Here is a 22,906-nt window from a genome sequence, read left to right as displayed (position 1 = left end):
TTGATGGAATTAACATCCTCCCCCTCCCTACTTTTTGTTTTTTGGTTTGTTTTTTTTTTTGGTTCGGTTTTTTTTTTTTTTGGGGGGGGGGGGTGCATGTTAAAATTGAATGAGAAAAATAGTGGTATTAACATTTAAGTACTTCGCCACCCCCCCCCCCCCCCCCCGCCCCCCCCATCCATGCAGTTTGTTGTGTATTGAAAGGAGGATAACTCGGTTATCATCCTTCATAACCCTTGACCCCTCGTCGAAGAAATAGAATCGTCCGTTCCGGAAGCGATCCGAAACGTTCATCGTGGGCAGGGAAAGTGTTGATGCTAAGAAGGTAGACACGGTAAGCAGTAATCTGTTTTGTTTTCTCTCCTTATCAAATGATAACAACACCTAGAACTGTTAATCGCCGTTGATTACAATTAATCTTTGGTGCTTCAGCTTCAGGTGTAATCGCGGCGTGTGAAAACTTTCTGCAGCTGTCGGCCGGTGGCAGAGTTTAGAACCAAGATGTACACAACCAAAACAACCCGTACAGTTCGTACGTTCTACTCGGATGGGCGTGGCCCACCCAAAGTGGAGACCAAAACCTTCACCTATGGTGGCGATGGGGGTTCATCAGTTAATGGAGGAATTAATATCCAGGGTGGGGGCGGACGCTTCCGAATTCGAATGGGCGGGGGTGGAGAAGATGGGGGTGACCAGCCTAGCTACAGCGCCCCAGCCTTCTCGCAAAGACCACAGGTAATCGGCAGGCCCTCCAGAAAGGATAAGAAGGACCCGTTCTCTGGGGTTATCAACCAGAGTTATGATGAGATTAAAAAGAGATGTCAAGAGGAGGGATGCTTATTTGAGGACCCTGAGTTCGACGCTGAAGATTCCTCCATCTTCTTTAGCAGGGCACCCCCTCGTCCATTTGAATGGAAAAGACCACATGTAAGTTTTGTTTTTTTGTGCAGATTGTACAATAACCAGCTGTTTGTTTTTTCAGCATGAATTTATGCATTCAGGAAAGGCCCACTCCCAGTTAGATTTTTTTAAAATTTTATTAACAATATCGAAAAATAAGTCCCTGGTGACAATCTAACTACAGTAGATAAGGATGTCTTATTAGTCATTTATCCCACACAAATGAGACCAAACCCAAAATTTATTATCAGACTTTTAAAAGGATAGACACTCTTGATCATATACAGAAATTTATATAGCTACCTAGGGGATGTACTCTAAGTAATGCAATTAGCTACATAACGGAGTGTTGATGTGCATTGTATAATATATACATGTATGTTTATAGATATTCACTTCTAAGGTTTTAAGGATGTCAGAACATCCTTATACACTGCTATTATAAGCTTTGTATCACATACTTAGACAGACTACACTTGATTGTTCATTTTCCCTGTTAATGCCGTTTGGATTGAAAACACCTGTCATAATGAAGAATACACAGAAAATGTGTGCACATTACTCATTATCATCAGTAGTTAGTTCATTATATGTTCGCATTGTACATTTCCAAACACTTGTTTAGAGAGTAAGAGGAAATAAAGGCTATAGCTCTACAAAGCAAATTCATTAGGAAAACTGGCACAAAGAAATACTTATGTTTCAACTGTAATCAATACACTTGACTGCATAAAAAAGGGTTTTTTAAAAGCATTATGTTCCCTTTTGGAGAGGGTGTGCGATTGAAAACTTGAGAGGAGCTTTTAAATGCCTGCATAAATTACCTCCCACTCCCATTGATCTTCTCTTGAAGAAATTCTTTAAATTTTCTTGAATCTATGTAGCTTGCATGTACAGTGTTCTGGCTGTATTAGATATAAACAGAAGTCAGACTTCAATTCAATGTTATTATTTAACAAATGAAGATTTAATCTGAGAGGAATAAGGTTACTCAATGAAGGCAGGATCTTCGGCCCTGGGCCATGAGATAGTAAAATCAGATGTGTAAATCTTGTCAGATCAGGTTGTCATCTTCATTAAAAATGTCAAACTGAAGACCCTTTATGATAGATCAGTGCAAAACACACACTGTCATGCTCTGTAAACCTTGGGAAACAGAAGGAATTTATAATACAACCAGGGTTTGTTTTTAAATGGCTTGATATGGTAGACTGATGGTTGGCTTGAGTGTGCATGATATAATGTCTTGGTTATATTTATAGTGGAAAGGTCCAAAAGGTCAGAAAAATGGTCAACAAAACACATCTCATTGCAGTACAAACCTGTTTTGCTGATGAGCACACATGAGGGTTTTTTTTGGTTAAAGAAATAATAATTAAGATTTTACAAGGTTACAAGTGCTACATTCTTGGTTTCTTATGAATCAAAAACCACATGTTAATATTACATATAAGACCATCATTAATAGTAAGGTTGTGCCTGTTTTAACTTTAAATCTGGTTACAGGAAATTGGAGCAGATCTTTTTTCAGTGGTTTAAAGTTGTTTCGGAATCCCCTATTTAGTGATTAAATCTCCCCACTCTTCCTCGAGGGAAAAGTTACGACACAAAAGATAATATTTACAGGAAGACTTCACAATTGAAAAAAAAAATGTTTTATAAATACCTTAGACTGATTAAAAGTAGTTCCCACATTTAAAAAGCTCATTCTGGCGGATCCCCGATGTGAAATTGGGTGTAGAAAACTGTACATGTAGTCTGTGTGTACCTGGCTATCCCAGTGTTTGATTAAGCTTCGATAGCCGCACGATAACATTCCAAAAACCATTGATAAATATTTCATATCCACTGACAAAAATTTCAACAAGCCTCAACCTGCTCTTGGAGTTAAAAAAACCTGATGATCTTTTAAAAATCGAAGTTGATTTACAGTTGGATTTTAAAGGAGGGCCAATTGGTTTTCAATTCATACAGTGGAGGGATTTTCCAAAAAGGGAAATGTCTGAGTATTACAGTCATTATCAAAGTAGTTATCGAAATGCAATTGGAGGAAGGCATTCTAGAAAAGAGGACAAGGATTTAATTTCTGGGATCAAAAAGCAGCATTTTGAGGAGATCAGGGAGCAGTGTGCTGCTGAGGAGACTCTGTTCGAGGACCCAGAGTTTCCATCTGAGGATAGCTCCATATTTTTTAGTCGGGAGCCCCCTAGGGCATTTGAATGGAAGAGGCCCCATGTAAGTTACTTAGACAAAAACATAACTCAGTAAACTAATGAGTCTGTTGGAACAATGCAGATAATCTGTTGTGTTGCTGTAATGATTAATAATGACTGGAGCCCTCTTGGGCATTTGAATGGAAGAGGCACATAGAAATAACAAAACAGCATATATACATATACATTATTTCAGTCTGTTTAAGCTCTGCAGATAGTCCTTTGTGCCACTGTAAATATTAATAATGACTGTCAGCTACAACACTCAGTTTCATGGCTGACTTAGTCTCTGGAATTCAGGGTATACATTCTATTTTAGAATGCTGTTGTTACTTTAAGAGATTATATTTGCTTCATTGATAAAGTTGGCACATGGTGTAATTAACTGATTGAATAAAGCAGTCAGTGGGGTAACATTATTTCAGGAGCCATCAGGGGCTATGCTGAAGTGTGGGGGAGGCAAGAGGTGCAAAATATTAAAATTATTATCTTTGCATTTAGCATTCACTCTTTCCTATATGCATTTAAAGGTTTGTTGACAAGCAGCTGACAATATGCTGAATGAGCAGGACATATTGATCCAATTGATCAATTCTTTACCCAGCACATGTGCATAACCCTGTAGACTTTGATCTTCTCTCACCGTTGTGTATTGCTGTGAATATACATAAACTTTCTGCCAAGTTTCTATAGAGGTCCCGCCTGACCTTTCCGACTGAATGATCTGTGTGTTTGTTAATAAACAACCCTCACCAAAGTTCATGTTTTCTGTAACTCTGCAATATTCAATTCCATCTGTAAGTAGGCCCTTATTAGAGGTTGTGGAGTTATCATATTATCGTATTAAGCTGGAGATCACAGAAATATATGTTATCACAGAAATAGAACTGCAGGATTCAAACATTAGCTGTCGATGGCTGATGTGTTTTGTTTTTTAGGGAAGAGTACTGCGCTGTAGAGCTCTTAATGCGTAGATTCAGCTATCTGCCAACATTTCTGCACATAAAGCTGTTTTTTGTTACCTTGAAGATAATAGCAGTATTGTATTATCATTATTCTATTACGATATGCATGACAGTGGTATTTCACAATATGTGTACTGATTTGGCTTTTAAACACTGAGTTTGAAATATAAATTATATTGTAGTGCAACTTAATATATGAAAATGCATTCTTTTGGAGAAAAGAAAAACATGCATTATAAGAAGTCTTTCTTCAGCAAGATTGAACCTAATTATCAAGAAGACAGTATGTCCAAAATGATTTTCTCATTGTGTAAATCTCATTGTGAACTGTAGGTTGACTTCTGTCCCTGATCAAAGTACTGTCCCTGCATTCCTATTGTACAAAGTAGTAGATAATACACATTAGTGGACTGTGATGCTCCACCCTAGGGGTCTGCCTCTGACATATTCTGTCTGCGTAGTACCACAGAAACTAGGGCTTTGTCAGCCATATGGCATAGCTTCCTATCAGAATGCAATAATAGAAAAGAATCGAGTGTATTGATTGAGAGCAGCATGTACCATATGTATTGTGAAACAACCAGAGTTCACAGAGATCCGCTAGCAATTGTCTAGGTTACAGACTGGCCAATGGTTGAACATTCTCTGGATTGAATAACATGTAACATAGATTATATTATTTAGACAAAACCAACCCAGGCATACTGTATTGATTTAGTTGTTTATATACAAGCTTGGGGGACAGACTGATATGGAAGTCCATACAAGTACGAGTACTACATTCTTAATCCTTACTTTTAAAAGATATCAAGCTGTTTACCAGCAATATACACCATATTTTTTATAAAATTCACTGTAGATAGCGGAGAGAATTAAATATAGATAAACTGTATCATTCTGCAGGGTTCCTTTCCCAGGACTGCATCAGTAGAAGGGTATTGCAAGAATTTTGTGCTGGTTAATACAGCTGGTTGTTTGTATTGGAAATGTCCCAAAATATTTTAATAATTTTATGATCATACATGTACCTATTAAAATATTCAAAGTGAACACTTTCTTTTGCATGTACATTATGTTCGTCTTACAAGCTTAGAAGCACACAAAGAATCTGTTGTTAGTTTCGAGATTACAACATACATCTCAATAGCTGCAAGCGAAATCTTGCCTTCACCCTCTTGTCATGCACTGATTTTTTTGTTGAACTGTACAGTGCTGGAATTCTTGCAGAATTTTTCACATCTGCAGAAGAACACTGTGTACCTCTATCAAATACGCTTTAGGTATATGAACTGTCTGATGAGTAATCGGGCAGCATGCAGATACAGCTGCTGGGGAGAAGGTCTCCCCCATCCTTTTAATTACCTAGTGGCAACCTCATCAAATGTTTACAAGTTCACATTCTCGCAGTCAGATAACTTTTAAGGCTGGAGATTATAGTTGTACAACATTTTACGTAGTACTGAAGGGAACTTTCTGATTTGAAAATTATATATCTCAGAAACAGCAGGCAACTAACCAGGAAGAGAAGGCTACACAGTTGCTGTATTTACATGTATCTAGTCTGTGACTTTGTCTTCTTGTCCATTGTCTAAATCATCAACTTTTGCAGGAAACATACACATGTGTACACTAGTGTAACATACTGTCGGCACAGACGGGTTTCAGTTTTTCTAGCCAAACCATCTTGGCTTTGAAAAGTTTTCAAAGAAGGTTATTTTTCAGGGTGTAACGATGACACATTTGTATCATTGTCAGAAAGCAATTATAAAATTTATGGTTTATTTGCAAGTTATTTTTATCTACCTTTAAACAATTACAAGTGTGCTATAAGCCCACTTACTACACACATATATTCATGCATGACAATTTTACTGGTATTTTGCAATCTAGCTATGAATAATTAAAATTATAAAAAATTAATATTGGTTACCATGCTTTGTCTAAATCATTTACCAGAAACATCAAAAGATAGGTTTACAACAACAAAAATATTGACAACAAAATTATTGCAAACTGAGAGAACTTTAAAAAGTAGCTTTCTAGATTTATAGTATCTGAACTTAAGTCTATAGTTCACCAACACCACAGAAGAGCAGAATTAAAAAAGTTTCATTATTTGTTAAACTTGAGTCACTTGTTATAGTATTTTTATTTATATATATATATATTTTTGCTTTCTATAGGAGATTTGTGACAACCCTGTATTTATTGCGGATGGAGCCAGTCGATTTGACGTGCAGCAAGGAGAGCTTGGTTTGTACAAGATCCTAATACAATTTGTTCTTCTCTTTCCCCAGTACATGTAAATTCTTCTGGATCAAGCTTTAAATTTTACAGGATGCAAATATTTCTGGCAGAATTTTCAAGATAGGTTAAAATGACTTTAAAAATTTTGTGTATACATTTGACATCAAAAGGATCCTTTAAATGGCAATTACCAGTATATAGAATCAATGACTTTCAATAGTGCTATGGATTTTGCAGTACATTTATTCAAATGTTTTTGTCTTCTTTCCATGGTTTATTGACATTCAATTCTCACAACATGAAAGTTGGTAGATGTTTACCTCATAGCTAGTACAGTGAACATCAAGGGCATTAAATGGCCTCCATTCAGTGCAATATGACTGTAGTATGAGGTATATACTTCGGGGACGAATGTACATAGTCACACTCTACTACATGTATTGTTTGGACAGATGTGACCCTTTGACCTCATAAAACCCCTTACAGTTGCACTGGGCCTGACTGTAACATGACAGTAATGGTCAGATGTCTGAAGCAGACAAATTTACCCTAGTTGTCTACCTGTAGCTTACTAGTCCCTCACTAGGGGATGCCAACTTCACATCTCTGTATGACTGTCTGTTGACTTGTGTCATCAGTTCATCAGTTACACCTGAAGACCCTATCCCATGATGCACTGAGTTTCTTCATTGCTATACATTTTTGGCACATGTTTTCGAAACATTTGTTGCAATTTAAAATGCATTGAGCTTTGCATAGTAAATGTACAAGTTAAAGCTCTTTTAAATGACTGTGGACTTTCAGTATAATGTAACTTTCAAGTAATTCAAAACAAAATAAAATTGATGCTAGCTTTAAGTGAAAAGTGTACTGTTCATATAGGCACACAGCTTAGTGTTGGACAAAATTTGCTGTTGATTTCTTAGCAGCCAACAGTGGCACAACCTAGCCTACATCAAATTGCTGTTCAACAACAAGCAACCAGTACCTTGTCAATGGTCTTGTTATAATGTTTAATGAAATGTACAGGTCTTACTTTAGAAATTGCTGAGATTATTATCAGAGATGTTTCTATTTATCAATCAGGTGACTGCTGGCTCCTGGCTGCCATTGCCTCTCTTACTGTGAATCAGCGACTGTTTGCGAAGGTGGTTCCTCCGGACCAGAGTTTTGAGGATGGCTACTGTGGGATGTTCCGCTTCCATTTTTGGCGGCAGGGCGAGTGGGTGGAGGTGGTGGTGGACGACCGTCTGCCCACCTACTACGGCCAGCTGACCTTCATGCACTCTGTAGACAAGAATGAATTCTGGAGTGCATTGCTGGAGAAAGCTTATGCCAAGTATGATCAAGTCATAGTAACTATAATAGAAAGTAAACAGTTCCTGAAAGATAATGTTCTTGAACCATGCATTGTAAATTCCATACAATGTATTATTTTATTTGTATGATGGCATTGGTTTAATTAATGTGAACATGTAGGTCAGTAGAGTGGGTAAGACATACTGTTATACATGTATGTATGTTTTGAAATAGATAATTAATTTACTCTCACCATCATTCTGTTATGATAAACAGTAATTTCTACACTGTAGTGGTCCTTTTCTATTGCCAATGCTCAATAACGTTTTGTAATAAGCTATTTTGAATTTGTTTTCCAGATTGGAAGGCTCGTATGAGTCTCTGAAGGGTGGCAGCACCTGTGAAGCCATGGTGGACTTTACAGGGGGTGTGTCCGAGTTCTTTGACCTGCGTAAAGCCCCGCCCAATCTGTTCAGCATTATGTTGAAGGCCAGTCAAAGAGGCTCCCTGATGGGCTGCTCCATTGATGTGAGTCTTACTTGTACTACCTAGTGTGAAGGTTGTAAGAAGTTTGAGAAGTGTATACAATATTTTTATCACCAAAAGGTCTGGCCTTGGGTTATTTCATTATACAGTTAAACTTATATTTTAACTTTTGAACGTTATGAAATGGAAACATATTTGATTTCCTTGAAGGCCAAGGACTTTTAAATTTCAACATTAAACTCATTAAGGTCAAGGTGATATCATTATAGTGTACACTGAATCAGGGTTATTCAATTCTCCTCAAATTTTGAACCAGAAGAAATTTATTTGTATTGAAGATTGAGGACATTTCAGATGCTTGTGTGCAAAACTTTATAAAAGTGCTGCTGCATTACAGTGGCTGAATGTGTATGGTTAATCTTTTTAAATCTCTGTTGAAGGCTGACCCCAACCAACTTGAAGCTCGGTTAGCTAATGGCCTAGTGATGGGCCATGCCTACAGTATCACTTCTGTCATATTGGTATGTACTTTTTTATCACCCAAGCCCAAAATCCTGACATTACTAATGACAAGTTTTTACTAAATGATGATTTACAGTCCTGGGTATGTAGCATTGCAATGGTTGATATGTTTATGACAGATGGACATTGAGACCCCCACCATGTCGGGAAAGATCCCAATGGTCAGGATCAGGAACCCCTGGGGTAATGAGGCTGAGTGGAAGGGCAGATGGAGCGACCAGTAAGTCTAGGGGCAGGTCCTACAGGACCCAGTCACAGGAATCTCTTGTTAAAAATTGTACCAGTATTAAGTTTTTATGTCAGCAAACTAGAAATTCTTATTTGTAACATCAAAATTAGGAAATTAATTTAGAGACTATAAAATTAGCAATTATGGAAAAGTTATTTGCACTGATATTGATAGTGTTATTTTGCTATAAATATATGCTGCAAAATATTAGAAATCAGAATGACCTTGATCTGATGGATCAGTATAAATTTTATAAACTAGTATACTAGCTATGCCTTTATATATCTATATGTGTTTACTTTATTAGGTCGAGAGAGTGGTCCCTGATCCCAGACTCTCAGAAGGACTCCATTGGTCTGACCTTTGATGACGATGGAGAATTCTGGATGTCTTTTGATGACTTCTCCAAAAATTTTGAGAAGTTGGAGATCTGTAATTTGGGACCTGACTCCCTGGAGGAGGATGAGCTGGACGGGAAGAAGAGATGGGAGGGGCACACAGAGAATGGGGAGTGGATCCCCAGGGTCAATGCTGGGGGCTGCAGAAACTACCTTGGTCAGTCACAGGAATAGATGTTTTTTGTTTTGTGGCAGATTTCATTATCAGTCACAACATTGTTGAAAAGTTTGTAATTTTTTGCAAGGAAAAAAATTATCACAGTCAATGTAAGTTTATCTGTAAAATTTTCATGATTTACAGTACAAGCAAAAGATCAAGATAACTGTAATGGTTTTACATATGCAAGGAGTAGCGGTACTCTAGATCAAATCAAAATCAACTTAGGTGCTTTCCTCCTTTAGTCCTCTAGCACATAGCCAATGGGATTTGGCTTCGCAAGCCAATGACAGCATGGCTTGGAAAGATGCAACAAGATTATGAAATAAAATATTATCAAAAGATGTAAAAAAGGTGATAACAGAGAAGTCTGTCGCACTAAGTCTGAAGCTTAATTGATATGAGAAATGTTACGAAAAAGGAAGTTTGTTGATTGCTCTTTCCAACAGTGGCATTTCAAATCAAAGATTAGGGCTGGAGCGTCCTGTTGATAATTAGGTCAAATGTGGCAGAGAGATTTTAACAGTATTCAAATTTATTGCTTATTTGTTACTTTCTTATTTTATATTTTAAAATTTGAATATTCAATTGAGGTATACCTGTTGCATATTTTTTAAATTTTAAAACAGAAACAGATTATTTTGAAATTAAAGTATTTTTTGCTGTATTATAGTACAGTAGATAATGTCTCAAGTCAAGACGGAAGTTTAGACACATAAAGATATCAAAATCTGCATTATTTAGATTAAATCCATGTCGTATCTTGGTCGGGGAAGTTTAAAACTGACTATTGTTATGATCTTATGATAGCAAGTTACTCTGTTAATTCCATGGCCTCAGTATAAATTTCTTTTAAGACGAATTTAATAGACATTTTTGGACATGATGGTTGAAGTATCTTTGATTTTCATTTATATTGGCCTTTGTATTTTGTACAGACACCTTTTGGACAAACCCCCAGTATCGTGTGACCTTGACCGACCCTGATGATGATGATGACGATGACCTCTGTACCATTTTGGTGGGCGTTTTACAGAAAGACAGAAGAAAGAAGCGCAAGGAAGGACTAGACATGTTGACCATTGGATATGTCATTTACAAGGTATGACAAAATGGCCTCAATATATTATGACAGGATTTTGGTTCATCATTTGTATAGGTACATTGTACTCATAGACTTACATCCACAGATTCCTCCTCTATTTCTAAATAAATATGATTTTATTCGTACTGTTATTGACAAAATCATATCAAGATATTAATCAAACCTTTGTAAAGTAATTTGTTGGTGTATAAATACACCAATGAAAACTAGGGCTGTAACTGAAATTTGTTCAAAAAATGATTGACCCGAACATAAAAACCCAAAATCAAACTGAAAATTATGCGACCCGACTCGACCTGACCTGAAAAAACTTTGGAACCATGACAGCCCTAATTAAAACATTTGAATAAGACCAAGAAATACTTGTAGTGGAAAAGTTTTAGGAATCAAGTTGTTTTGAAAGAGCACTGATCATATTTCTATAAAATGATAAAAATATTTATTGAGCTGCTTATTGTACATGAAAAGCTAGTTATGATTATTTTACAGGATGAAAATGCATTCATGAATTATTATGAAATACATATTATTATACAATCTTAATTGATATATGGCATGTTTCAGCTTAGCAGAATGCAGGCAAGGGAAAGACAACTCTGTCTCAGAGAGATATAGTGCACTAACTATGGGGCATGTTTGATTTGTGTTTTAGCTGGAGGATGAGGTCCATGGTCCGTTAGATGTTAAATACTTCAAATATCATGCCTCGTGTGCTAAGGCTCCCTCCTTTATTAATCTGCGAGAGGTGTGTGGACGACACAAGCTCTCCCCAGGAACCTACGTAATTATTCCCTCCACTTTTGAACCTCACCAGAAAGGAGAGTACCTGGTTAGAATCTTCACAGAGAAAGCCAACGAGACAAAGTGAGCATCAGGTGGCTTAGTGTTACAGTGGCTGTAGTGTTACAGTGGCTGTAGTGTTACGTTACAGTGGCTGTAGTGTTACGTTACAGTGGCTGTAGTGTTACAGTGGCTGTAGTGTTACAGTGGCATAGTGCTGTCATGTAGTAGATGTAGCTTTAGTGCTTTAGTGCTAGTGTCTTTAAATGTTGTGTTACTTGATGAATTGATGAAGAAGAAGCAAAAATTTTTTGAGATGAATTCCTTTTCTAATTGTGTACTTCATTAATACCTGTTTTGATGACAAATGAAGATAGAAGTATTTTTTTAAAAAGTTATTCTCCTGTGCTGTTTTCTTCACAATTCATAAGTTGATGTAGTTTGCTTTCAGCTTCATTGTCCAGCCATGGTGCCCTTTGTTGTACACCTGTAGAGGTTGTTAACTGTAAATAGTGTATGTTGGGTAGATAAGACCTGAATCAAATCTATGTTTACTAAACTCACACTAAACTCACAATAGATACCAGAAGAATCTGGGGCGGGCCCTCTACCCTTGGACTTTTTCAAGTACAATGCCTCGTGCGCCAAGTCTAATAATTTCATCAACATGCGGGAAGTTTGCACCCGACACAAGCTTCCCTCGGGACAGTACTGTATCATTCCGTCAACGTTCCAGCCTCATCAGCAGGGAAACTTCCTGTTGAGACTTTACACTGAGCAGAGGGCTCACAGCCAGTGAGATTGCATACAGCATGTGATATAGTCTGTATCTGCACTTGTGTATATTCACTTTCAGACCACCACACCCTTATTTAATATTACATTTTTCTAGCATGTACTGGTAATTAAGAAAGTGTTAAGATACTTTGATAATGTATTCAAATTCAGAACTCCAGTTTCCATCAATACTTTTTAGCATGAAGACACATAAAACCTGACAAGTAAAGGGAAGTAACTGCAGTATCTTACATGCAACACAGCTTGAATGTGCCAATACCCCAGCTCTGCATTTTCCTACACAGTATGAAATGATAAGTGATGTGGAAAATGACGCACCACCTTTTTACCTGTCAATATATAAAGTACTGAGATGGGAGGGGTCTTTGATGTTTATTCTATGGTTTATTTACCCCCCCCCCCCAAACCATTGTCTGTATTTTTTCTCTATGTGTACATGTGTTGATCTATTCAAACTTGTCCTCCAATATAGTTAGTTTATTGCTAAAACATATACATGTATTGCTTTGTATGAATGTATGCAAATTAAGAAATGAAAATTTAAGTACATGTACCATAATCAAAAATTTTAAAATGATTTATAATAATCAAAGCTTTTTCGTAAATTTTTACATAAGTGGCCTGCACATTAGAGCAGGTATTTTCTTTGTTTTAATGTAATAAACACAAAAAATGTAAAATTCTTTATTTCAAGATATTTTTGGATTAGGATAGTTTAAATTAATTTTCTTAATTTTCTGATTTTAGTGAAATGGATGAAGAAACTGGAATTATTGAAGATCAGGTAAAGTTTCAGACTTATTCTTCAATTATGTGTAAACTAATCATAATTAAGATGGATTTTTAAGTTCTATAATTCAGATCCAAATATTCTTTACATTGTATATGATTTTAATAATTTAAACTTTGAAGTTCCCCAACATTAAAACATCTGTGTCGATGTCTGTGTAGCTATTCATTGTGCTTTATAATCAATGTGACGTTTCTTTGTTTCCCTGGACAACAAACAGGAAGAGTGGGACAAACTGAAAATATCACATTTTATTTTACTATAATAAGTCATTCATTTAGTGCAGGGACCCATATTATGATAATACAATTCTTATAATTAATGTTCCATAGTTTATTCAAAATTTTATTCGTTTTTCAATAATATTTAAATTTTTTAAAAATTAAAGGAAAATTATGAAGAAGTTAGAATGCCATGTAAATTTACCCATTATGTGAAGCATAGCTTTGTGGCATACAACTGCTGTTAGCTACAAGGGGTATGAAAAGTGATTTTGGGTGTTTTTGATGTCACAAATGAATGTACTACAGGAATGTCAGCCCTGGGGTCTTCAGGTTGTTGGCGTCTATAATGTCGTCAATAAACATGCCTTCTCATCTCACCAATACGATGTAAGTCAGTTGTGCTGTTACGAGTGAAGTTTTCTACCGGCACTTGTTCACAAATTGAAAACCAGCTGTCATTTCTTTTCAAAGAAAGGAACCAATGAGTTTAAGGATTGTATTGATGCTTTAGAGGGGTATATGAAGAGATATCCCCAATTCTTTTCAGCCAAGCTTATTTGTTTTTGACACAGATTTTTTCTGTGTATTTTGAAGTTCAGCTTCATGTTTGTTTATCTGTAAATAATGGCTGTTAGTTTGTGTTTGTTCACTGAAAATCTGTCCTCGCATTGTTTATCTGTTTCATAGTTAGATCCAGTTAAGCTTGAAAAATACTTACCAGTAGGTAAAATTCATAGGTGGGAAAGTGTTAATGAGCTTATGAATTAAATGCAGTCCTGGTGACCAGAGTATAATGAATTAGCCGGATATACTGTTATTGTTCTCTAGCTGGTTTACTGGTTTATTGATATATTTTTAACAATAATTCTTGGAAATAAGACCATTTTATACCAACAGATTTTATTGAAAAAAAATGCTTACAAGTTTACTTCATATGGCAGTGAGACAAAATTTTTATAATGTAATTTTAGGTAACAAATAGACTTACTGAAAAGAATCATTGAATATTATTTTAGAATATTCATTTCTTTCAAAAGATTGTCTATCATAATTTTTTTTTATTAAACATAATCAGTTTTAAAACAAAAAAATGAATAGACTCAGACATTTTCAGCTGCAGATGCATGACGGCTGTAAGAAAGGTGAAATTATACAGACATTTTATTTGACCTAATTACTCTTACTGCAATTGTTGCTTCCTCTTGAGTGAAAATGTGTGAAAATCTTTTTCAGCCATAAAATTTAACCAACAATTTCTTATCCACAATATATAAATATATTAGAAACAACCTTTTATTATTAACAACAGATTAATTGATAATTTCTGAGTATTTTATTTTTATTTCGTTATTAATTTTAATTTTTCTGAACCTGATAAATTTTCATGACCAGTTTCAATTTTAAGATGAATTAACATTGAAATGATTAAATATTGCCACTTTTGTTTGTTAGCACCAGGATTGTTTACGACCTATACTAGTCCCCACCGTAGCTAGTGCCCCACCCCCTGCGGGGAGGCAGGTAGTAATGCATGCCATGTGTGATGAATTCAGCCCCTCCCACTTCTCTTGTAATCTCTCCTGATTGGTTGAAGTTTTGTTTCCAGGGAAGGGAAGTTTTTGCTGAGGTTGTTTCAATACAATGTCTATGCTGGTGCATTATCAAGATTTTTTTGTTAGTGAACACAGAGTGGTCTTCTTAAAATAAAATAGGTATGTGCGAGGTATTTTACTAATTTTGTTGTTCAAAATGTTTCTTGTAATGAGAATTAAAAGAAAGTTAGCAGGTCTTCATGTTGAAGATACAAAACAAACAAACCATTTTTATTGCTGTCCTGAATCTTGTCATGTTTAAAAAGAGCAGAACATTCAAGTTGTGCTTAATGAAAGTTGAGAAGCAAGAGTCATATGTGGATGAAATAATACATGTAGTCCAAGATTAAACAAGAATGTATGAATTGCCTATAGTAAGACATTGATTACCTTGTTCCCAGCTAGTTCCCTGCTACATGTATTAGTCTTTATGCTTGTTGAGCCATTGTTGGCTGTACACAGAATATCTATGATCTTTCAGTCATTGTGTCTGTCTTTTAATTGTCTCCTAGTGTCTTACAAGGTGATTTCGACAACTAGACAAGGGTCAAGGTCATTTATATCTTCAGAAACAAGCTTTGATTGATTCAGAATTTGTGTGAACAGGTTTGCATGCTTGAATTTTTTCTGTTTATGATACAACGGAAGTGTGTTGAAGCATGGTATTCCTTTGTGGTATCATCATTATATATCTTTCAAAAATTGTGCTGAGTTTTGTTGCCCAAGGAAGGTAATGAAAATTATATATTTGTCTGATATTTGGATTTTTCAAAATAATGTAAAGGTTTTTGTTGAGAGTGTTTTGTATGAAGAGAGAATGCTGTGGCAAATTTATCAGTTGTTGGATGGAATGGCATCAATTTGTGTTTTAAAAAATGCTTAAATAATTAACTTAAGATGAAGATGATATGTGTAATGTAAGTTAATACATGTATAACAATATCATATGTCTGTGGTAATTTGAATTTTATAGATTCTGTATGTAATCATGTAAAATGGTGTCTTTCACTAATATTGTTTTATGTATTTCTGTCTGCCAGGATGTCCCCAAAATTCCTGGTGCCAGAGTAAGTCACTGCGTTAGAGTGATCCCAACATGTATACCAAGTTTGGTGTTAATCCGTCACACAATTTAACTTCCCTCCTATTTCGCAAGATTGAGAAATTATCTGGCTTTTTTACAAAATATGAATAATCCTGTGTGAATTCATTTTTTAACTAAGTTAATTTTTTTTAAAATAATCATAAAGTTCAACAGTTATGTGTCCAAAAATGTTAATAAAAGATATTTTAAAAGTACTGTATGTGAAAGAATAATTGTGTGACATTGTGATGAGGTTGTATAAGGATGACCTGGGATTTTATCCGGTGTATTTATGTTGTTTGTCGTAAACTATGATACCATTGTAGTATCTGAGACCTACCTACAGCATGTTGTATGGATTCTTCAAGTCGATTGAGAAGTTGTACGTTATGTAGTATTTATTGGCATGGAAACTCAGTTAAATCCTTGTAATCATGCATCTTTAGAAAGAAGACTGTTCCATCGAATTTGTGGAATCTTTTATTAGTTTTGTATTTAACATATACATGTACAGTAAAACACGGTGATAGCAAACATGCTTATAATGAATTGAAGCTTACAGCGAAGCAATTTTGATTCCCCGTGACTTTATTACATATTGTAAAATTGACGGATATAACAAATTACACTTATAACGAAGTAAAATCGCCCGTCCCTATCACTTCGTTATTACCATGTTTTACTGTTCATGTGCCACAACTAGGCAGTTAAACCATGCATTAGTGATATTAATACCAAGCCTCTTTTATTTATTCTTTTGGTAAAAGGGACAAAAACCTAAACCCAAGGTTAATGGCCAGAAAAAGCGTGTGGAACACTCTGTCTCTCCCCTACCAGGCGCTAACTGTACCAGACCCGAAGCCCTAGCATTCCTTAAAAAAGCCTTACGAGTAAATCTGGCTAGAGAGAATTTATATTCAAACTGTATCTCTTTTTCATTTATCCATTGCACTCTCTTTGACTCTTAGTCGTGACAATATGAAAAAGATTCGTCTTCCTGTCATTAGTCTAATTACACGGTATATCAAAACTTTACTATGTATGTTAGAGTGCCTTGCAGATGGCCCTTTCTTTTAAAGACCCTTTGCTAGACTTTTGAGTACTTAGATATTATATCCAAATCATAACTATACAACTATATCTCAGATTAATGTGTATTTGTTATTGTGGAGTTTGCTCATTTTGTTGCTAAAGCTCTTATTGTCATCTTTTGTGTCATGCATGAATCGTCACAAAACAATGTCTCATGGCTGTTTAAGAGGAATAAGATTATTACATGGTCCTTTGTCCTGAATCTGATTCCATCAAACATATTTTGGAATATCTGAATGATCTATTGACCATGCCAGGCTTGGATTGAACTGTCTTTACTATTGACTCTGTTATCCATCAGTATCATCTCAACTGGATTTATGAGATGTGTACAGTTGTGAATTCTTACCAGTTTTGCATGATTGAAATAACGTTTGTGTATCTTTTGAATGTCGACAGAATAACATTGTTACATGTATGATATTTCTACAATTTGAATACATGTCTTTGATAATGCTGTGATACACATAGACTGTTTCTGTTGAATGATTTTACATTTGTCTTTTTATTAATCAGCATATGAGACAATTGAGTGCATGAAAGAATGATAAACTACGGTATATTATAATTACATGTATAAGATAGTTCTAAGATATTTTTTATTTCACATTTCGTGTTTTTTTTTTATTGAGTTAAACAGCAAAGTTTAGGTGTCTAGTGTTTTCATTTACAACTAATATACTACTATGATTTATAACTTAATTTTTTTTCTATTTCATAGAAATGAATTCATTTGTTGATCGTGTTTATATGTGTATTGTACTTACATACATGTTAGTATAAACTGACAGTAGTAAAGTATATAGAATGTAATGCAGCCATTTGTATTGACTTCTTTTGTACATGCAGGATTCACTCAGTAATAAATTGCTTTGTATGACACTGATTGGGGTATCCCCGTTCTATTTTTATCTAGGAAATTCCGCCGCCTACAGAGGAGGAACAGGAACAAGAGCAGGCCCTCAAGGCGAGCTTCCGCCGCGTGGCGGGAGAGGACATGGAAATTGACGCCTACGAACTCCGAGACATCCTGAACGCTGTGTTTACAAGAGGTATAAAATAATATCGGATAATTTAAATGGTTAAGAATTTCGATCAACAGAGACTTTTTCTAACAATTTAAGGTTTTTCATTGAACATTATATTAGGACGTCAATTTCTTTGCTGACATCATAGTAAGTAAGCCAAAGCTGTGATAGTTTACTCACCAGTACTATAATACTGGTAATAAGGTGATGATCACTTGTTAAGTTCACATAATTGACTGTGTTTGGAATTTTATGACTTTTTAGAATTTGAATGAAAGCAATTGTGCTAATGGAATGATGAAGGCATTTATTGCATGGTGGTTGGTAAAAAAATGTTTATAACAAGAGTGCAATAAATGTTTTTGAATCATTACATTTATTTATCTGAAGAGAATAACATCATTATTAAAAGGAATATGTTATCATAAAATAGCATAAAATCTATCGCTACGTGGGAAATCATACCGGTATTTATCAAATATTTATGGAAACTTATTTTAGATATCATATTTGTTGTAAACGTGTCAAATTTCAAAGACGTTCTATGATTGTGTACAATTAATATCATTCTGAATGTGGAACGTTTTTTGTAATTGTGAATTTGTGTGATATAGCTTAAGTACAAACAATTATTAAAAACAATTATTGACATTTTACTAAAGAGGGGAATGTTGGTAAGGCTTGCACTATATGTTTAAGCACCGGAGCATTATTCATATGCATAAATTAAGTCACCAATAAAGCTAATGAGTCTGACAGTACGCAGTGTGTGCATGAGTGCAGCACAACCCCAGTGTACAGTTATGATGACTCCATAGATGTTGTCAAATCACAACACAGAAAGACGCTTATAGAATCATAACAGATTATATCATAGAAGCATAATTATACTTGTGAGAGTATACCTTATATTCATGTACCTTGTACGTTGGACATTGTATAGAAAATGTGGTTCACCTGCATGCTTATTTGATTTACGAAAACAAATGCTAAAAAAGTGTGCAAACTCCACTCAATTTATTCCCCTTTTGCTTCCAATCTGTATGGCTAACCTGAGCCAAAATCATCAGTAATTCAGTGAAGGTTGGTTGTGAAAAGCAGTAATGTGTCATTATTTTCTATCGGCTTTTGTTTCTTAAAATTTTTATACATTTTATTTTGTTGATAGGGCTACTTATTTTTTTTCTTTTTGGTTAAAATTTTTAAAGTTTAAATAATTGGTATTCATTTTTTGTATAGATAAATTTTTGAAAAGTGCAAATAAAGTCATAAATTCAAGTTCATTGCAATTTTGATTTTAAGATTCATTGACCAACCAAGCCCAAAATATAGATATAAACATTTATTTGGAAGTAATGAATAATTCTGATGTTGTTTTGCTTGTACTTGTGCATGCTTAGTAATGTTAGTTTGATATATGATACATAGAAAATGTACCAATTATGTATATTACGAGTATATACATATACTTATATATGTGCATAGTATACATGCACATTAAAGAGGTATTGAAAAGAATTAGAAATGTAACAGGATTCTGTACGTGAACATGCATTTGCAATCTTATAAACATACAGTAATAGATGAATGTTATTTGAGAATGCGATAAAGAATTAATGATAAATGCATATGATAGTGTTAGGCAATGCATGCAGTCTTGTTTTAGTGAGGAAAAGACAGATTGTTTAGTGATTGTCAATTTTTACCCGATATTGAAAGCTGCTTTTATGATCTCATTACAGAATTCGCCTTTGATGGTTTCTCCATAGATGTTTGCAGGAGCATGGTGGCCATGCATGATGTATCCTTTTCCATTATTACTGTAATATAATACTGAAAGATACGAAGTACTGTACCAGTTCTAACAGTGCGTACCGGCAAAATTCACTTATTGGTATAGTAAAGCCATGGGTGAATCTTGCCAGCCACACACTATGCAGTCATTTGAGATTGAGGTGAAATACAGTTAAACGACAATTCGAGAGGATCAGAACGATACACATTGCATAGAAATATACATGAAATCAGCACAAACATTACAATAACTCTTAATTGAATTTTACCTGCCCATAGTGAAGGAATTACATATATATATATATGTAAAGCACAGGGAAATTCACCATATTGGAGATCCAGCTCCGCCCCAGCCCAGGGTTTAACTCAATGACCCCTTGCCTAGTTGGCTGAGTGATTAGTGCACTGGCCAATCACTGCTGAGGTCATGGGTTCAAATCCAGGCCGGGATGGAGATTGGTTTTTTGTGCTGGTGTTTTGTGCTTCTTCCTTAACACAGTTAAGGGTGACCTGTCAGGAAAGTTAGGATTCGATGAATTCAAAGTTCTTTGGGCTGATTTAAGAAGATGGAAGGTAATGGTTTTTTCCAAGTACAAGTATTTAGTCTTCGTATGTGTAAGCCAAAATAGCTTTCAGACATGAAAATTTTGATTTTCGGAGAGAAACTGCTAGTGATTTGCAAAACACATGAACTTGAATTGCAATGCATGTTTTCCAAATTTTTATCATGTACATTAGAAACATGATCAACATGTAAATGAATACACAGTTGAAATGTTTGACCTGCATTGTCTCGTCTCATTATAGGGAGTGTTCAAGGAGTATGACAGAGACAAGAGTGGTAATCTGAGTTCCTACGAGCTGAGATCCGCTCTCCACGCTAGCGGTAGGTGGCAAAAATGGCAAATTGATATTATCAATTACATGTATTAAAAACCTGATTTTTTTTTTCAGAATTAATAATTTTACCCAGAGTATTAAAATCTATTTATCACAGGCAATCGTAGTTCTTTTTACTGTAGATACATAGATTGAGTCCTTACTTTATGCCACAATGTATGATTGCCAAACCTGAAGGTTTTGAAGCTTTACAGATTTTGTTCTTTCACCTATTATTTATTTATTTTTATTATTAATTGATTTAGGTTTCCGCTTGAGTAACAGGACATTCAGTGCTCTGGTCATGAGGTACAGTAGCAAGGATGGAAACGTGGAGTTCGGAGACTTCATCCTGTGCGCCATCAGAATGAAGACCATGCTGGGTAAGGGGAACAACTCTATTATCTTTCACACATTTTGTTGGAGGGGGATGCTATATTTGCAATGAATGGACATTCAAATAGTTTTTGTTATTGGGAAATAATATTTTAATTGTTATTGGGAAATCATATTTTAATTGTTTTTGCATTTCAGCCTCTTTCAAGAACATTGATGTGGAAAATTCTGGGCATGCTGCATTTGATCTGGACAGTGTGAGTAGAAAATAAGATATATTTTGAATTAATGATGAGATTTTTAGATTTACTTTGATCAGCAAAAATATTTATTCATTTTGTTCTCATCCTCAAGAATATAGGTTCTCGAAAACTGTTTTGTGATAAGTCATCTTCAAGAGTATAGGGTCTTAAAAGCTGGGTCTTTTTTAACTTGTCAACTTCTATGTAAAGTTTTCTAAAGGTTGACAGCCTATAAAACTCTCCTGAATATGTTATACATAAATGTTTTAAATGTCATATTTAAAATTTGCATTTTCCCCTTTTCAGTTTGTCCAGACAGTAATGTACTCGTAAACTGTAGGGAGTTTTCCTTCTCTGTGTGCTTCTGCTGCTGAAATTGGAAGCTTCCAAACTTTTTGCTGATGAACAAAAATCCTTGCGGATATTATTTGAAATCTAAGCAAATAAAATAACAATTCATTTCTGTTGAGTTGTTCCCCGTTAATTTTTGTTGGTTATATTATAGGGTTAATGCTTCTTGCAGTTTTCTATACATGTAGTGTTTCTGTTAGCTAAGCATGAACTACTGGTGGAATATTAAATTATCATGTTTGTTTAGACTTTAGCAGCAGAACAGTGCAATAACTGTTGATACCTCAAGAGTTTAAGAAGATGTTACTTGTATTTTGAATCTCCTTTCTGTACAGCCTTAGATCTTAATGTAAACGCTTACTACATATCCCTTATTCTTCCTTTTATGTCATTTATATTTTGTACACGTATGTCTCGTAGATCGCTTTCTTTTGGAGGTCAAGGGTTATTTTCCTCTGTTAATTTTTACACCAATGTGTATTTTTACCATCTTTTTTAATTAAATATTACACCTTTAATTCAGGTTATTTAAAAAAAATGTCAACCGTTTAACATATTTTGTTATATTGAAAGTTTTATTCCTTTGAGTCACCAAAAGTTTTGTACAGCACAATTGTGTATATGATTCCCTTTATGGGTGCCTCGACTGTATTGGTTTTATTTTGTATCTTCTAATATTATGATATTTTTCATGGTGCTGAAGCCAATTTTGCCTAATTTTTGGATACATCTTTACTGAATACTCTAAGAATTGGGAATGTTCCACTTTTCTTGTCACGGTTCAAATGCATTTTTTCTCAATTTTGTTTTACTCCTTATTAATGACACTGTTCTTATTTACCGTATTTACCGGTACACCCACTATTTGATTGGAACTGACTTTGTAGATATTAGATGTTGTCATAACTTCTTGTTTTATATTTACATATATTTACAATGTTGTCATAGAACTGGCAGACATTTGGTTTTGGGGCTAGTTATTGTTGGTAATGTTATGTTACAACAAATTTGTCCGTTCACATCTGTTGCAGAACCCTAAAATACGGAATAAAACCATTTGTCTGAAGCTCTTTATGTTTTCTTTCTTTTGTTCAGAAATGCATGCAAGATACTTAAGAAATCAACAGCATGGTAAACAGTTCACCAGGATATGAACTTGGTTGTTCATGTGATGAAATCCTGTGAAGTCCTAAGGGCCTCTCAGAAGATTTGATCACAACCAACTAAGTTCATATCCCAGTGATTTTTTTAGCATTGCTGTTTATTACTCATGTTTAGGGTTGTGAAAGGCAACTTGTTCTGTATTATAAATATAACTGTTTTTATCTTGCAATATTGCAACAGTCAAATGGCAGGTGTGTGTGGTAATCATTGTGATGTTCACACAGAATTGAA

The 22,906-nt window shown here is 34.9% G+C and overlaps 1 protein-coding gene and 1 long non-coding RNA gene across 18 annotated transcripts in view; one reads left to right on the top strand and one right to left on the bottom strand.

Moving 5' to 3' along the window:
- The window catches only part of LOC109619842 (uncharacterized), a 28,596-nt gene extending 25,891 nt beyond the window's left edge, over positions 1 to 2,705 (bottom strand). For both annotated transcript variants that reach the window (XR_010714612.1, XR_010714613.1), the window contains exon 1: positions 2,567 to 2,705. This is a non-coding gene — a long non-coding RNA (uncharacterized lncRNA). The remainder of the gene's footprint in view (positions 1 to 2,566) is intronic.
- On the top strand, positions 186 to 22,581 carry LOC105337008 (calpain-B). 16 transcript variants are annotated; one of them, XM_066087439.1, is made up of 21 exons: positions 186 to 334; positions 439 to 927; positions 6,262 to 6,331; positions 7,412 to 7,664; positions 7,984 to 8,152; positions 8,551 to 8,631; positions 8,752 to 8,852; positions 9,169 to 9,416; positions 10,355 to 10,518; positions 11,882 to 12,096; positions 12,847 to 12,883; positions 13,420 to 13,500; positions 14,566 to 14,634; positions 15,746 to 15,772; positions 17,798 to 17,933; positions 19,652 to 19,710; positions 20,208 to 20,276; positions 20,511 to 20,589; positions 20,849 to 20,965; positions 21,117 to 21,175; positions 21,467 to 22,581. In XM_066087439.1, exons 2-21 carry the CDS (start codon positions 502 to 504, stop codon positions 21,491 to 21,493), a joined length of 2,487 nt encoding a protein of 828 aa, XP_065943511.1. In that variant the 5' UTR covers positions 186 to 334; positions 439 to 501; the 3' UTR covers positions 21,494 to 22,581. The 16 variants fall into 16 exon arrangements, with proteins under 16 accessions (XP_065943511.1, XP_011439855.3, XP_065943518.1 ...); XM_011441553.4 differs by lacking the exon at positions 11,882 to 12,096 and adding an exon at positions 11,174 to 11,385; XM_066087440.1 differs by having other exon boundaries at positions 233 to 334; positions 433 to 927.
- Positions 22,582 to 22,906: the final 325 nt, after the last annotated feature.

Source organism: Magallana gigas, chromosome 6, assembly GCF_963853765.1.
Source record: "Magallana gigas chromosome 6, xbMagGiga1.1, whole genome shotgun sequence".
NCBI classification, from domain to species: domain Eukaryota; kingdom Metazoa; phylum Mollusca; class Bivalvia; order Ostreida; family Ostreidae; genus Magallana; species Magallana gigas.
The sequence above is the reverse complement of the archived record's forward strand: the minus strand, read 5'-3'. Positions and strand labels throughout refer to the sequence as shown.

Bases quoted from the DNA above. Each gene is read 5' to 3' on its own strand.
- LOC105337008 (XM_066087439.1), top strand. From the start codon at position 502: ATGTACACAACCAAAACAACCCGTACAGTTCGTACGTTCTACTCGGAT. The intron at 6,332-7,411 runs GTTTGTACAAGA...TTTATCAATCAG, and splicing joins CGTGCAGCAAGGAGAGCTTG to GTGACTGCTGGCTCCTGGCT. The intron at 14,635-15,745 runs GTAGTAATGCAT...TCTGTCTGCCAG, and splicing joins CACCCCCTGCGGGGAGGCAG to GATGTCCCCAAAATTCCTGG.